This window comes from Ochotona curzoniae, unplaced genomic scaffold (assembly GCF_017591425.1).
Source record: "Ochotona curzoniae isolate NIBS_2020 unplaced genomic scaffold, NIBS_Ocur_1.0 contig_2321, whole genome shotgun sequence".
Classification (NCBI taxonomy): domain Eukaryota; kingdom Metazoa; phylum Chordata; class Mammalia; order Lagomorpha; family Ochotonidae; genus Ochotona; species Ochotona curzoniae.
In genome coordinates this window covers 2,042,672-2,060,252 of record NW_024465421.1, presented here as the reverse complement: position 1 = coordinate 2,060,252, position 17,581 = coordinate 2,042,672, and the positions used below count along the sequence as shown (strand labels likewise).

Here is a 17,581-nt window from a genome sequence, read left to right as displayed (position 1 = left end):
CTTAATAAAGACCCATTGCTTGTTCAGGGGAGCAGGCAGGCTCCCCCCGTGCGATGACAGCCAAGGGTTTCTAAGCAGCTACTGCCAAGAGTGAGAACCCCTGTGGAGACTCAGCCCCTGGCTTCCTCTAACACAGGGTCCTCCCTGTCTAGACCCAGGGAACATGTGTCAGGCAATGTGGAGAAGACAGACGAAACCCGCATCGGGCAAAGATCTGCCCAGTAGTGTGTGTGAAAGGTTAGGGGAAGGGCCCTCTGTTGCTTGGCTGCCAGGCAAAGGACAGCCAGGCCATGGGTCTCTGGGAACCCATAGAGAATGCCAAACAGCCTGTAAGAAGACCAGAGGTCGTTATGCCCTTGTTTCATCACCTACAAAATGGGAAGAATAATAGAAGCTATGTCACAGTGGCTGACATCACCGATTCCCCATCCAATGTTGAGACATGGCACGGTACACTCCTTCAGTGCAAGTTATTCTAGTCACCAGCTACCCATGTAGGAGTTCCTGGAGTCTGCCTTCAACTCACCATGGGTATTATGGGGAGTGAACCAGCAACGAGCTAACAAAATCTCTCACACACTCTGCTTCAAAAAACAAACAAACAAAACACCCAACAAACCAAAACGAGGAATGGCCTCCAGGAGAAGGAAAACAAATGTGTCTAATGTGTGAATTATTATAGGGAGGCTTGCCAAGACAACACCATCTCTGGATCAGTTGACCACTGCTTCTATAACAGCTATCCCAGAGCTTACGTAGCCTCATGTCCTACCAGCTGCTAGCAGATTGGCAGTCTGATCTAAGATGGCTGCTTCCAGTTGCTGGGCAATTGACTGGCTTTTGGTTGGGCCACGCATCTCCCATCCTCCAGCGGGACAGCCTGGGCTACTACCATGTGGCAGCAAAGTTCCAAGACGCTGAATGACTGAATGGAAGTGTGCAAGGCAAATGGTCCATCTAGAGACAGGCACATCCTACAGACCACAGCAACAGTGCAAATGGTGCACAGTGTGGAGAAATGTGTTGATGGCAATTACTGCAAACTCACATCGCCAAGGGTTTATAGAGGGAAGAGGGAGAGTGTGTGCATTTCTTCATTCTCTCACAACCCCCTGGGCCGTAGTCGCACTAACTTCAGGCCACTTCTGCTTGTTATCAGCACGAGAGGCCTTCAGAAGCTCTTGGAAAACGCGTATTTAGTGAACAAAACTGCGCAGGGACTTCAAAATTATAATTCCACTTTTAAATAAGCTTTTTGCAACATCCACCTAATGTTGCATGAAATGCCTTGCACATAAAAATTTCTCTTGTTATTTTCATCCTGTGTGACACATTGCTAAAGGTGGAGTTACTGAACTGGGGCAATGGACCTTTGACAAGCGTGGAGTATCTAGTTAGAAGTCCTCCACTGGAAAGGTTGTTGTGATCTGCTTGGGAGAGGGTGTGTTCCGGAGTGACCTTGCCAAAATGACAAGAGTGTATTCTCTCGCTGTGGTTTTGCTTTTCATTTCTTTTGGTGCCGATGAGGTTGAATACTACTGTCTCATGTCCTTCTCTCTCCGTAAACTGATTCTTTGGGATCTTCGATATGAGACCAATTAATAAGAGATAAGGAAATGTCGACCCAGAGAGGCCAAAGCTCTGACTCGGGGTGGCCCAGCCATCTGGAGATAGAGCCACACATTAGAAGTCACCTCTGCAGCTCGTTGCACCCCTTCTGCCATCACTGTGCTGCTGGCTCATGCACAGGAACACGTGTTATATCTGTGTTGAGGCATGTGCCCATGTGTGTGCTGTGTGTGAGTGGCTACCATCCTAAGACTAGAGGGCTTGCTCAGGAGAAAATCAGACAGCGGTCTCAGGGAATCTGCATCTGGTCTTAGAGCTTCCTAGAACAGGGCTGTCCTGGGAGTTGGGGCAGGGAGAGGTGGGCAGGAGGAGGACAGGACCAAATCAGTGGCTTGGTTTGCAGTGATGGCAGAAGGCAGGACTGAGGCTGCGGGTACAAGCACCCTCTGTCCCCTTGCAGTCTCACCCTTCCCTCCCCCTGCCTCTCCCCGGCCTCTCTGTTCTCTCTGCAGCTTGCCCGCTACACCAAGGAAGGTTTCCTGCACTTGGGTGCCCTCGGGACTACCACTCTGCTCCCTGACACCCGCTGCCTCGTGGACAACTCCAAGAGTCGCCTGCCCCAGCTCCTCGACTGCGACAAGGTCAAGAGCAGCTTATATAAGCGCTGGAACTTCATCCAGGTGAGTGCTGCCTGGACAGCGGCCAAAGGCCACAGCAGGTGATGTGCTGTCAACCATGGAGGCAAAAATCTGACTTTTACAGGGAGCCCCAGAAAAGAGCAGTGCTCAGGGCAGGTCTTCCAGCTCTGGCCTAGATCAGGGACCCAATGCCCTTTCAAGGGAAGCCATGGGGCAGGTGCCAAGTGCAGTGCCCTTGTTGTGCCAGATTTTGATATCCCCAGAAAATCATCAAGTCTGAAGTCGGTGCTAAGGCATAAAGGTGGTTTATTCAGGTTAGCCTAGGTCTCCCAGCTGGGCTGGGGGAGGGGCAGCCGCAGCCAAGGCTGCAGCAGGATCAGCAAGGAGGACCAAAAAGAAGGAGAGAGAACCAGCCCCCAGTTGAACAGCCCAGTGGTTCTTATACATTTCAGACTATTAATTATATAGTCATGAGTTAGCAGACTTCTATTGGTGGGTTTGAAGCAAGCAACTTTCAAAATTGATGAGCTCCAGGGTAGTGGGTCCTATCACACACCAGGTACTTCCTTCCTGAGGAGTGATCTGCCTACGTGACCTGCCAGGTGTCCTGTCGGGTGTCACATAGACCATCAGGCCTGGAGTTCACACAGCTCCCAGCCAAGCCATTAAGGCAGGAATTACAAAAGGCAGAAAACATCTAGGTTCTTCACCCTAACTCGTGCACAGGTATTGGGCTGGCCGGGATCCCATACATCCAAGGAGGAGAATGAGATCCGACGCTTCTGAAATCTGCTGAGCACTCATAGCCAGAAGCAGGGAGAGTCAGGCCTGGAACAGCCCCAAAAAAGTTCCCATCCTGACTGCATCTGCCACTCAAAAACTTAATGAAGCTTAAGCTGATGTTAGGGTCCCCAGAAGAGGACCCCATCATCTCTACCCAGATCATTGTAATGGTGTGGCGTACCCTGTGAAAAGCCACATGCAATGATCTATGCTGGCTAAACATCTCCATGTTTCTCTCTATCTTAACCTCCCTTCTCTCCTCCCTCCTTGCCCCACGACCCCTGCAGAATGGAGCCATCATGAATAAAGGCACAGGGCGTTGCCTGGAGGTGGAGAACCGGGGCCTGGCTGGCATCGACCTCATCCTCCGCAGCTGCACAGGGCAGAGATGGACGATTAAAAACTCAATCAAGTAGTGGGGAAGGGGCTCGGGCACCTGGAGCCTGGCTCTCAGGACAGAGCCCTTCTATCCTCATGGACCAGCCACCCTGGTGGAGAGACAGCAATGGGCCAACAGGTGCTCTGGGTGGTGGGAGGACTCCCAGGATTTCTCCAGGACAGCAGGGGATCCCACGATGGAGATTTTATGTTCCCTCCTCAGCTGCCCTGTGAGGCTCATGTACCCCCAGCCTGGAAAAGAGCCCCTCGGCCAGCCTTTCCCTGGGAAGCTGTGTCTTCTGCGGCCTCGAATGTGGGCCTGGCAGCCAGCACTGAGGCTCTGTGCATCTCTTCAACGCCATCTCCCACTCCCTGTCGGGACCAGGGCTGGGTTGGGGGGGTCCCTCCTCTTCCTGGTCCTTACAGTAGCCACAGCCCCTCAACATGGCAGGAAGTGTGGCTGGAGGCTTCTGCTGCAACTGAGCTCCCCTCCTGGGCGGAGGCAACAATGTCCCAAGACTCGGCTGCTTCCCCTGAGGTTGCTTTGGCCCATATGCCCATTCACGCCCCGAGGCAGCTGCCACCCCCCAAACCTTCCCATCAGTGTGGCTGCGGAGCTGATGCCTCCATTCCTGGTTATTTGAGCCCTGGACTCCTAGAAATGTGCTCAGACCAGCAAGCCCACCTGGTTCTCTGGAAGGATCCAGAGACAAAACAGGCTGAGCATGCAAGAGGGTCTCTGTGGCAGCCCCGTGCTGTGCTGGTGCTAGGGAAGAGAGCCTCCAGGGAGCAGCAAACGTCTCCGTGTAGGGGCTGGAGCCAGTGCAGTGTGGGGCTGGGGGCTGGTGCCTGGCACCTCAAGGTCGCTTCCTGCAGTCCCTCACTCCCACCACTCGCACCTCAGTCCTGCTGGGGCCAGTGGGGCGATGACCATTTCCTCTCTTCAGAGTCACAATCATTTTCTGATTGCCCTCTGGCTAGGGTGCACCTGTAAATCAGAGTTAATATATGGATGCGTGAGCATGCACAGGGGCGTGTGTGCCGTGCGTGTTGAGGCGTGTGCCCACGTGTGTGCTGTATGTGTGTGCGTGTGTGCATATGCCGGAGCAGATGTGGCTGTGGCCTTGATCTTGCTGCTCAATTGCTTGCCTGGTAGGGAGCTGTCAGGTGCCTGGGGTTGCTTCCCCACCCCATTCCTGACTGGGGCTACCCCCGAGGACATCAGCCTTGACCTGGGGGGCTCCCCCCGAAGGAGAGGCAATCCCTTGTGCCAGATCTCTTTCCTGCCCTCTGCTGCTCCTGGCCAAGTCCTGCCCAGAACCAAACCCCGTTTGCCCAGTTGCCCAGTGTGGGATTCCCAGTGTCTCATTTGGTGGCATCTTCTTGGTGATCCTCTCCTTCCCCAGTCTCCCATCTTGTGAAATAAATGCGCGTAAGCACTTCCCAGAGCAGACTCCATAGCGTCTTGATTCCCATCCACGGGACTCAGGGTGGAGAGGGAAGTGGGTGGGAGGCAGAGTTCCCCCAAAGTCCACAGGTGGCTAGGAGAGTTGCCTTTAGAGAAACCTGGAAGCCCATAGAGGTTGGGGTTGAGGCAAAGCCCATGTTCCTTGGCAGTGGCCTATTCCCTGGTGAACAGGCAGGGAGGGCATGTGCTGTAGAAGCTGTATAAAACAGGAGAGGCACTGGCTGGCCCTTGCTGGCAGGCCAACTGGTCCAATCCCTCCTCTGCCTACATGCAGCCAATTCTGCCTCCTAAGACCATGGTGCCCGGGTGGAAGCAGGCACCTCCTGAATGTTCATGGGAAAGTACCAGCCTAAGAGATGTCAGACCTGAGAGACAATGGCAGCGCCCCTTCCTGACCAAGGAGGGAGTCCACAAGCCCTGGGTCCTGTTGCACTGAGTATGTCCAGGCATATCAGCTGCCTGATGCTCTTTGCATACTTTAAAAAATATATATATTTTTAGGGCCCAGCATGGTAATCTAGTGGCTGAAATTCTCGCCTTGCACGCATCAGGTTCCCATACTGGTGTCAGTTCTAATTCCAGCGGTCCCACTTCCCATCCAACTCCCTACTTGTAGCCTGGGAAAGCAATTAAGGACGGCCCAAAGCCCTGGGACCCTGCACCCGTGTGGGAGACTCAGAAGAAGCTCCTGGCCCCTGGTTTTGGATCAGCTCAGCTCCAGCTATTGCAGCTGCTTGGGGAGGGAATCATCAGACAGAAGATCTTCCTCTGTCTCTCCTCCTCTCTGTATATCTGACTTTCCAATAAAACAAATATTTATTAGAAAAGCTGAGAGGACATAAGTCAATGGCTCAGTGGCTAAATCCTCGCCTTGCAAGCGCTAGGATTCCATATGTGTGCTGGTTCATGTCCCAGTTGTTCCAGTTGCCTTCCAGTGCCCTCCTTATGGCTTGGGAAACAATAGACAACAACCCAAAGCCTTGGGACCCTGCACCTGCACGGGAGACCTGGACGAAGCTCCTGGCTTTGCATTGGCTCAGCTCTGGCCACTATGGCCACTTGGTAAGTGAACCAGTAGATGGCAAATCTTTCTCTCTGCCTCTCCTTCTTTCTGTAAATCTGATTTGCCTTTCCAGTAAAAAATAAAAATAAATCTTTTTTTTTTAAAAAAAATAAGCAGAGAAAAAGAGTGAGAGAGAAGCCTCCCTGTTGTGGGTTCACTTCCCACATGCCCAAAACAGCCAGACCTGTCCCAAACAGAAAGCAGGAGCTGGAGCTCAGTGTGGGTCTCCCATGGTGGCGGCAGGGACCAATGACTTGAGGCCTCACTGACGCCTCCCAAGATACGCATTAACAGGAGGCTGGAATCAGAAGTAGGTTGGAGCTTTCAAGGGATACTGTACGGTATATAGGTATCCCAGACAACAACTTTGCAGCTGTGTCAGTACCCCTCACTGTGCCGATTATCTTCCAGGACACTTGAGTTCTTGGAAAGGAGGTTCTGCACGCACATTGATGGGAAATACAGCTGTTAGGTCATGGCTTTTGTCACACCTTCACTCACAGTGTCTCCCAGGAATCGTCAGAGAAGTCCTGTGACTGAGGGGGAAGACAGAGATAGATGAGCGTCTCCAGGGAGGGGGACAGTGTGGGCCAAGCACAGAGCCCATTCCTCACAAAGCAGCTCAGTTCCACCCTGACATAGCTGCAGCTGGAGATACACATCACAGCCAGGGTTTTGGAGTCGGGGAGGAGAGACCCTCCTTAAGGACACATGGCAGGACAATGTGCCAGGGTCATGTGTGGAGGCTGCTGGCTCAGGGCTCTTTGTCTCTGGGCATCTGTGCATCTCAGCTCCAGCCCTTGGTCCCTGGACCAGCAGCCTGGGTCCTGGTCAATTCTCAGTACTGGCTGACAGCAGCTTCCTTCCAAAGACCAAGGAGAGCCAGGCAGTCTTCCTGAAGCACACGATCGGAGTCCAGGGTCAGCAGCCTCATCTGCCCTCAGGGTTCTGCCTATCCAAGGCAGAGGAGAGAAATGGAAGAAGTTAAGGATGTGCTGGGAGAGAAAAAGGCAGGACCCTGCTGTAGGGCACAGGGCTATTGGACGATGGGAGAATCTGAAGACTCCATTGCTACACAGGGATTATTTGGGTGGCAGCTCCGCACTGGAAGAACAGCTCACCTCCTCCAATGCTGGCACCATCTGTGGTTTGAGAAGAGACAGACTGTTCCCACTCATGACTGCTCACCTTTGCCAGAGGGCAGGTGCGACAGAGGCAGCTGGGCTCTGCCAACCTTGGCTGCATGCACTATCTCTCTCTGGCCAACCCCTTGCAGTGGCTCCTCTGTCTTGTCCACATTTCTTCTCTTTTCTCTAATTCATGAAAAATGTCCAAACTGTCAAACGCATGTCTTTGAATGCATATATCCTTTCCCAAGTACGTCCTTTACGGTGTTACAATGTGTCATTCGGCATCTGAATGGGATGGGCTCCAGGACTCACCACGGATACCCAAATCTCCAGATGTGCAAGTGTCATACTGAGTGACCAAAATGGCATAGTAGGAGCTATGAAGAGGCTGGCATTCCTTATCAGGTGCCCAGTTCAAGACCTGGCATTGTGCTTCCAGTCCGACTTCCTGCTGAAGACTCTGGAAGGCCGCAAAAGTGTTCGCACCCCAGCCACCCACATGGGAAACCCAGTGCAGTTCCTGGCACCTGGTTTCAGCCTGATCCAAACCCGGCAGCTGTGGCCATTTGGAGAGTGATCCAGCAGATTAAAGATTCTCCCCATGGGTCTAGAATGGTGACACATTAGGCTAATTGTTCACTTGCGGTGCCAGCATCCCATATTGGTCCCACTTGGTGTCCTAGCTCCTCCAATTCTGATCCAACTCCCTGCTAATGACCCGGGAAAGCCGCAGAATAATGACTGAAGCCCTTGAGCCTCTATCCCTTATTGGAATACTGGAGGAAGTTCTTATCTCTTGGTTCCTTGTCAGTTCAACTCTGGTATTTTGTGGCTATTCGCAGAGTGAACCAGCCAGCAGATGGAAGATCCTTCTCTGTCTCTCCTTCTGTCTTTGTGAAATCTTTCAAATGAAAATAAATAAATCTTTCCAAAAAAAAATATCTCTCTTTTGTGCCTTCTCTCTCTCCTCTCAGTCCTTCTCTTTCTGTCACCCTACTTTTGAAATAAATACATTAAGCTTAAAAACAAACAGCAAAGTGACATAGGATTTGCGTAGAAACTGCACACATCCTCTCATTTTCAGCCATGTCTAGGTTCTCCATCATGCCTGATATGATGCCAGTGCCAGGGAAATAGTTGTTACCCTGGACTGTTTAGGGAATGAGCACGAGCAAAGATAAGATCCACCTGTATTACACAGATGTGAAATTTTCCCAGGAGGTTTCCATTGTGTTTTGTTGGATCTGCGCGTGAGACCACACGGGTGCAGGTTGATTATGCTTGTTGTGAGTAGAGAAGACAGAAGAGGCAGAGACAGCAGAAGAAGGGCCTGAAGCCACGTTGTCAGTCACCCCAAGCCTTTGTGTTTGTATTTCTGTGGCCAGTATTTTCATCTCTTGAAAAACATCCCAGGTTCACAAAGAGCATGACCTGGGCTTAAAGGGAGTGTGTTGTTGATCCTGGAGTATGGGCTTTTTCTCCTCATTCCACATTACTCCCAAGGCTGCTCTGACAAGCACTGAGTGACAGGCAGCTCAGGGGTATGACCCAGGAAGATGGAGACGCAAGTGAGTGGATCCTGGAGTATGGGTATGGCAAGGGTTGGACTACACAGTTGCACCACAACACTCACTACCCTCGCAGCTGAAATCACAAACTTTGCATCTCTTGACCCCTCTGTCTCTCTTGCGTTTCTTGCATCAAGCAGACTTCCTAGCCCTGAGCCTGGGAAACCAGAGGTGAGCCCCAAACTCTAGCAGTATACATCTCGATTCAGCTCAACAAATGTGTCTGAGGCTGGCCTTATGGTGTGGCCATTGATGCCATCATCCCATGTGGGCACTGGTTCCAGTCTAAGCTGTTCCACTTCTGATCCAACTCCCTACTAATGTGCCTGGGAGAGCAGAGGAAGATGACCTAAGAGATTGGGTTCCCTGCATGTGCTTGGGAGAAAGAGTGGGGAGTTTTTTGGATTCCTAGCTTTAGCTAAACCTGGCCTACATAGGTTGCTGCAGCCATTTGGAGAATGAACCAGTGACGAATGATCTTTCTGTCTCCTTTCTCTTTCACTGTGGCATAACGGGAACCACCATGTGTGGTGCTGCCATCCCACATACAGGTTCCTCTTGCAGCCCTGGGTTCTCCACCTTTGATCTCACTCCCTGCTAATGCATCTGGAAAAGCAGCCGAAGATGGCACAAGGAATTGGGCCCCTGTCACCTATGTGGAGGACCCAGAAGAAGCTCCTGGTTCCTGGTCCAGCCTCAGCCATCACAGCCATCCGAGGGAATAAATCAACAAATGGAAGATCTCTTTCTCTGTCTCCCTCTCTGTAACTACGACTTTCAAATAAGTAGAAACATAACTTTTTTAAACTAAAACAAGGTATCTGTAGATCTTACCTATGGTTTGATCTTAACCTAATGTACTCTAGAAAGAAGGGACAGAAGAATCAAAGAGGGAAAGGAGCAGAGGGAGTGAAACACACTAAGCCAGTGAAAGGTACTGCATCTTTGTCCTCTAAAGCTCATATTTGAGAAGAGGAGAGAGAGAGCATAGTAGGATCTGAGTTCCTCACCTGCAGCCCAGGCAGCGCCACTGGTATTGCTGTAGTGATATCCAGGCACACAGTGTCAACAGAAGCCAGTAGTCTTTGCTCACGGACCTTGCACAGGTGCCTCCCAGCATCCCTTCACCTGCTAAGCCTAGACCCCAGATCAATTTCATGAGCACCAAGAGCCAAGAAAAAAGCGAAGAAAGCCAGAGAGGGACCCCAGAGGCTCCTGATCCCTCCAGGACACTGCCTAGCCAGTCATTAGCATTGTCTCTGATAAGCAATTAGAGGAGAAGTCAGCATTGGGTGCAGTGAGTCAGGCAGCTTCTTGGGATGCTGGCATCTCACATCGGAGTGCCAATTCCAGGCATAGCCGCAAAGCTTCCCGTCCAGCTTCCTGCTCATATGCAGTGGAAGATAGCCCAGAATGTAGGTCCCTATCACCCACGTGGGACACCTGGATGGAGCCTCTGGTTCCTGCCTGCAGCCTGGACCAGACCTGACTGTTGAGGATATTTAGGGATTGAACCATCAGATGAAAGATGTAAAGATCTCTCTCTCTCTCTCTCTCTCTCTCTCTCTCAATGCCTTTCCAATAAATAACTACATCTTTAAAAGTAATACATGAGTTACTGGTCTTGGGGTACATTAGGTTAAGCCCCTGCCTGCAATAGTAGAGCATCAATTTGAGTCCAGCTGTTTTTCTCCCTGCTAGTGTAACTGGGAAGTTAGCAGATGTTGATTCAAGTACTTGGGCCTCTCTTACCCTTGTGGAGGAACCCAAAGGATTTCTGGCTCCCTAGCTTTAGCCTGAACCAGTCCAGGCCATTGCTAACATTTGGGGAGTGAAACAGCAAATGGAATCTCTCTTTCTCTCTCTACCTTTCAAATAACTAAATAAATCTTAAATAATTGGCAGGCTCATGTTTCTCTGGGATCAACCTAACGAATCCACAATGCTAGTGGAGGCTGACTTACTTTGGGTCTGCTTGATAAACCCTAGAGACAGGTTGCATAGGGCAAAGAAACTCATCCTGACAGTGAGGTTCCCTGTTCCCATGGTCCATCCCCAGGAGTGTCGAGGGCAAGACCATGTTGTCCTACTGCCCGCTGAGTTCCTGCCCACCAACACCTGCTGAACCCTCCAAGTCCTCCAGGACCTGCTCTGAGCTCCCCCCCCCCCCATTGCAGCTGTAACTACACAGGCAACAATCTCTGTCCTTTAGCAGCGGCTTTGTCAGTGCTGCCTGCACGAAGCAGTCCCTTTCTCAGACAATCGCTTGTGCCATGCAGGGTTAGGCACTATTGAAAAGCTTCATCAGAAATTTCTCATTTTAGTTTTTATTCATTATCTGGGAAGCACAGAAAGAGAGAAGAAACTCCCATGCAGTTGCCCCAAATGCACACAATGACCTGGACTGTGCCAGGTCTGCCCCAGGATTCTGACACTCAATTCAGGTCTCCCATACGGGTGACGGATGCAATTCCTGGAGCTATCACCTGTTGCTTTCTGGTGCACACATTAGCAGCAAGCTGGAGACAGGATCTGCAGCTGGAACTTGAACTTAAACATTCCAGTAGGGGACATAGGTATAAACAAAACAAACTTTTTTTTTTTTAATTTATTTGAGAGGCAGGGTGACAGAGAGATCTTCTATAAGCTGGTTCCCTTCTCAAATGACTACAAGAACCAGGGCTGGGCCAGGCCCAAGCCAGGAACCTGGAATTCTATCTGGGTCTCTCATATGAGTGGCAGGGGACCAAATACTTGGGCTATCTTCTGCTGCCTTCTCAGCTGCATTAGCAGGGAGCTGGGTTGGAAACTGAGTCCCAGGACTCAAACCACCACTCTCCTATGGGATGCTAACATTTCAGGCAGCCATCTAACCTACTACCACAATACCATTCCACAAGTATCTTACCACCACTTTACCATCAGCATTTTACCACCAGGCCAAACACCTGTCTGTCTATCAATCAATCTGTTATCTAATTATCTCTCATTAATCATCAGTCATCTCTCCATATCATCTCTCTATTACGACCTAACATCTATCTCTACTTATTAATGTATCTAAGATTTCTTTGTTCAGAGACATAGCCTGCCGGTTCACTCTTTAAATGCCTGTGTAGTTATACTACCCGGAACTCAGTCTGGGTTCCCCGTTGGCAACAGAAACCACAAGCCCTTCAGTCATGAGGGCTGCCTCCCAGTGTCCACATCAGGAAGAAGCTGGCTTAGGGAGCCACTGATGTGGGCACAGGCACCTTAACCAGTGTCCTAACAGGCTAACCACCAGCCCTCCCCAGCTGACGTGGGCACAGGCACCTTAACCAGCATCTTAACGGGCTAACCACCAGCCCTCCCCAGCTGACATGGGCACAGGCACCTTAATCAGCATCCTAACAGGCTAACCACCAGCCCTCCCCAGCTGATGTGGGCACAGGTACCTTAACCAGCGTCCTAACGGGTTAACCACCATCCCTCTCCAGCTGATTTTTTAAAGTAACATACAGATGAATACACAAAGCTATAAAGATTGTTGCACCAGAATGAACTTATCTGTAATTTCATTTCCCATGACCTTTTTCATGTATTCTCTTAGATGTAATCCTTTAAAGAAAGGGGAAGAAAATCTCACAGACCCTCAGTTAACCTAATTTATTTTATTATAGTGTTGTTCAAATATGTGTAAACATAAACTGGCTTTTGCCCATAGGTTTATTACAATGATAAAATAAAAAAAATAAGCTTATGAGTAAGTACAAACGGATTTACAAAGCCAGTACAATGAAAGTTAATAGCGTGCAGTTAAACGTGGAATTGGCTGGAATGCAATTGTGAATGCTACTGGGGCGAGCAGGCTACCAACTGCCCTCACGTGGGGGGCTGCCAACTTCCCCCACCCCCATGTGGGGGCTACCAACTGCCCTCACGTGAGGGCTACCAACCGCCCTCATGCAGAAGCTACTGACTGCCCTCATGTGGGGGCTGCCAACTTCCCCCACCCCCATACAGGGGCTACCAACTGCCCTCAGATGCTTGTGTGCTTGGGAGATGGCTCGAGTCTCCCCTCTCTTTTCTATACTTCAACCATCTTGAAATGTTCACTCACCATTCATTAAGCATGTTAGTAGAAGGTTTTTTAAAAGTTCCTTGAAATGGATGGAGTTCTCTGTGTGACCCAGTATATAGTTATTTCTCCAATAATAGCTCACTGAGATATAATTTGCACCCCTAATGTTCACCCACTTGAAGTGTACATTTCAGTAGATAATAGTATGTTCAGAACAACACATAGGAGAGTCCTTTAAACATAGAAAACCATTAAAAGATAAGCTTACTTGGATATAAAATTTTTAATACAATGTATATATTTTATGATATGTGGTTTTCATGACTCATTGAAGACTTCTCATATAGAAAGAATTGCATCCAAATAAACTCACCTGTAATTTTTTTTCTATTTGAGAAATGAAGTAACAGAAAGTGAGATATTCTCTCTGCTGATTCATCCCCCAGATGATTGCAACAGCCAGGTACAGATCAGAAGCTAGGAGCTCTGGACAGCTCTTCCATGTGAATGCCAAAGGCCCAAGGATTGGAGCCATCATGCTCTGCCTTCCCAGGCACATTAGCAAGGACCTGGAATGAAAGTGGAGCAGCCGCGATTTGCCTCACACCCTCATATGGTATGCCAGCATTGCAAGGGGTAGCTTAATCAACTGTGCCACACTGCCAGCCCCTAAACTTACCTTGAATTTCATTTTCACAATCTCTTGAAGTACCCTTATATGTACTGTCTGCTCAGGGGATGCGTGAGGTGAAAGCTCAGTCCAGCATTCCTTCTAGAAAAAGCTACATTCTGATCGATGAACTGCTAAAAGATTTCATCACTGTGCGAAGATGACAGCCTGCCATACCTGAACCATGCCAGCTGTGACGTCATTTATTGACAGAATCTGATGGGACTGGTGTTGTGTTTGCGGACTTTCATTAGCCAAAATATTGTCACGTGGTTGTAATAAGCAAGGCAAATAGAATCCTACTGTCTGGGAATCTATATTTTAGTAGCTCTCTTGAAGAACAAACACATTTACAGACAGATTCTTTTTGCTCCCCTCTTCCCTTCTCACCCTTGACAATGACTCTAGACAGTGCTATTGTGACACAGATACCAACACATGTCCCTAAATTCGTCTGGTCATCCAGATAACCCAGAAGATGCTGACACAAGGGGACACCCCAAAAGGCTCATGAAAAAAATTGCATTGGGATGGACATTTGGTCTCATGACTAAAATACAGCTTGGGATGAATGTCCCACATTGGAGTGTCTGCATTCCATTCCTCCTTCTGGTTCCTGACTCCAATTTCCCACTAGTGCAGACCCTGGGAGGCGTAAGGGAGAGTTCATGGGAGACTTGAAATCGTAGCTCCTGCTTCAGGCAGCCCAGCTCGAGTCATGGAGGGCTTTGGGCAACCAAAAGATGGGCGCTTTCTCTTTTTCTCTCATATCTCTATCAAAAAACTTCATGCATGTTATAAAAAAAATGGATACATGGATTCCAAAAATTGTTTTCACCAAAATACACCCATTTAATTGTGTTTTCCAAGAAATCTTTTCTAATACTCCATGTGAGTCAACGTCTTCCTGGAGACCAGCTAATTGCTCTTTCTGCTCAGGGTTCTGGAGGTACAGACACCCAGAGGCCTCATGTGGTAGTGGCTGGCTTGCAGGTGTGAGGGGTGGTCTCTCGGGTCTTGCAGCACATCCCATGGCATGAGGCAGGGAGCATGTATGTCTGTCCACCACAGAAAGCCACCAGAATTCAGTCGTGAGGACTGTGCTGTTATCTAGTCCAACCTAACCCCTTCTTACAGACCAGCCTCTGAACCCTTTTACACCATTCACATCGGAGTTTGGTGCAGGTGAAACTGAAACCTCTTCACGGTCATTTGCTACCTGGGTTGGTACAAGCGTCTCAACTCCACCTGCGTGAACTTGTATCCACCCTTGTGTATGATGACACGAAGCTCCCCCTCTTGCACAGCCATCTCTCTCCAAAAGGTACTGGATTTCCTTCTTGGGGGAGTCAGGACTTTGGAAGTGATTTCTCATGATCTCCTCATCCCTGCAAGTTAATACTGTCTATGACAGCTCCTCTGGTGTGTGTGTGTGTGTTCTATTCTGTTTCCACTTTTTTTTTTTTTTGAGAGACAGAGAGAAATAGAGATGTTCTATCCATGATTCATTCCCCAAATTCCCACATCAGCCAGGGCTAGCCCAGGAGCCAGGAGCCCACACTGGATCTCCCACATGGATGACAGGAGTGTCAAGAACTGAACTATCACCTGTTGCCTTCCATTTGTGCTGGATCAGAAGCATAGCGAGAACTTGAACCCAGGCACTCTGCTGGGAGTATGTCACATGACGGCATCGCTGTGGTGCCAACTGCCTACCCACCTCGATACGTTTCTCTATGGAGCATGCCAGAAGGCGGACCCACCTTGGTATGTTTCTCTATGGAACATACCAGAAAGTGGACCCATAAGTTTTGAGTAGCTAAGGAGACAGGTAGTCCTCAGGGGGCCCATCAGGAGAGTGGCTAGCTGCCTGAACCTGTTCAAAGTGTCCTCAACAGGCTACCAAAATAGCTCAACTCACACAGTTGATGATATTATTGTAAATTCTGAAACAATTAATAAGAGCATTAAAGAAAAATTTGGTATCACGGGCAAGTAATAATAGGAAGAAAATTACATCAACAACCCCCATTACCTAGAGAGACCCAAACTGCTGATCATTAGGGTTATAACCATCCTTCCCTATTTTCCCTTGGTATAGTGATCTCATAAATCCATGACTATATATAATACATAACAGGGCTATAACATGCTTGAAATGGGATGCTTTTAACTTACTGCCCTTCTACCTCCCCACCACCCCATGCCAATAAAAAGCAAAAACAAAAACCAAACAAACAAAAAACCCACTAATGTGGGCAATGGGGTGTTGACTTGCTGCACAGTGGGTAGAATGGCATCCAAGAGGCCTGTCTCCATTGGGAAGCGCACGTTTTGAGTCCTGGCTGCACTTCTGATTCCCCAAGAGGCAGCAGGTTATGCCCCGAGATTGTGTCCCTGCCACCTGCATGGGATACCCTAATGGAGATCCCGGCTCCCACCTAAGTCCTCCGGAAAGCGAGTGAAAGTACTAAACATCTCTGTCTCTTTCTGCGTGTCTTTCAGATAAGTAAAATAAATGATCTTTTCAAATGAGCAAATAAGATATTTATGCTACTTCCACATGGCCAGCTGTCTTCAGAAGAAGCCAACAGGACCGTGAAGTTGCATATTCAAGATTAAGTGGGAATCTGGCATATGCTCATTAAGAAAGCAGCTGGGCTGGGAGGGAAGGGGGCTCCTGACCTGGGAATCTTGTGTTGTCAACAGGGAAACCTAGAATCATGTGTACGGGGTTTGGGGAGACTGAATGGCAAGGCGGCAGAGCCAGTTAGGTCATGGGGAAGCATCTCTTTGGGCGATTGTTATAGGGTAGGTGTGTCCACTGGAACTCATGTCCCCAGAGTCATGTGGTAATTGTATTTGGAAACGGGATGTGGTTAGGATTAGATGGGTCTTGAGGATGTGTGATGGCGTCAGTGGCTTTGATTAGAAGAGACAGAGGGATCTGAGTTGGCAGGCAGCTCTTTCCATCTCACCACAGGATGTCCTCTGCCCGGCAGCAGCCAGGCCATGCCAGGTGATGGTGCCAGGCTCCTGGGCTTCTGCGACTCCCATCTGTGAAGACACATCACCCACACATCTAGGGCTTCTCAAACAATGAAGAAAAGAAGTGAATTTTTTCATTGGGACCCAGAGAGTAGGAATGGGGCCAACTGGATGGAAGCCAACATATCTATGGCTTTGACTCAGGGAAAGACATTCTAAGAGGCCCATCGTCCCGAAGCTGGGCTGCAGGTCTCGGGAGAGGCAGCGAGTCTTGTTCCTGGATGGGTTCCAGAGGAGGTAGGTGGCCTTTCATGTGCCTGCCAGCTCTGAGCTTCTGTGCAGCTCCCCAGCTGTCAGCTGAACTTCCTGATGGCTTCCCATCCTCGCCATCAAGCGCTGGCTAGCACGTGAGCTCAGCTGACAGGTGGAAGGCCACAGAACGGCTTGGCGTGACAGCCGGGAGATGAAAGTTCTCCTCACGCACGGTTCTTCTAAGCAGGGGGACTGCACTTGGCCATTCACATGCTATTGAACCGATGGCTCACAGAGAAGAAAATAAAACTAATCAGTTGTTCAAAACATCCTGGGCACAGTCGAATCGTGTGTGTCTTCCTGAGTCTTTTGTTCCAAGAAGATGCAGCGAGGATACACAAAAGAAACGGTCTTGGGTTCTCACAGTTTAAAACCAAAAAAAGTTTTTAGAAGAAGCCAATTGCACATAGAGAAGAACAACTGCAACCCCATCACAAGAAAAAATACCAGGCAAAGTCCCACAGAAGGATGCCCAAGCAAAACAAACAAACAAACCCTGACTAGTTCATGTCAAGGTCACGTTAAGGAAAAGTCCGAGCAAAATGACACTTCTTAGCCTTGGGGGATATGAGGCATGTCAGGTGGAACCCTGGCTGGTATCCTGGAGTAGAGAGAAGGACATTGGGCAAATAAAGCATCAAGGAATCAAGGACATCTGAGTTAATACTGAGGAATCCATACTACTCCATTCATTACCGTCAACTCACTAACAGGATTAAATGAACATTATTAAGGATCATCAGCTAAGGGCCAGGGTCTGGGAAGTGGCCATCCATCCATGGAGCAGAAGTGCCTTCCACTCTTTCCCTCTGCCTTCAGTGGGCGCTAACCAAGGCGCCCGTGGCCTCGGGGTCTTCTTCCCGGAGAGCCATATAAGCACAATGACCCAGACAGTTTAGTCAATACCATTAATGGCGATTACAGCAAAGCCAATTGTGCTTTAGATCTGGA

General features: G+C 49.4%; 1 protein-coding gene across 1 annotated transcript in view; it reads left to right on the top strand.

The window, feature by feature from the left end:
* Nucleotides 1-3,693, top strand: part of GALNT17 (polypeptide N-acetylgalactosaminyltransferase 17) — a 440,387-nt gene extending 436,694 nt beyond the window's left edge. The window contains exons 10-11 of the mRNA XM_040973781.1: nt 2,082-2,249; nt 3,278-3,693. Coding sequence (XP_040829715.1) covers nt 2,082-2,249; nt 3,278-3,406 — 297 coding nt within the window. The 3' untranslated portion in view covers nt 3,407-3,693. The remainder of the gene's footprint in view (nt 1-2,081; nt 2,250-3,277) is intronic.
* The last annotated feature ends 13,888 nt before the right edge of the window (nt 3,694-17,581 follow it).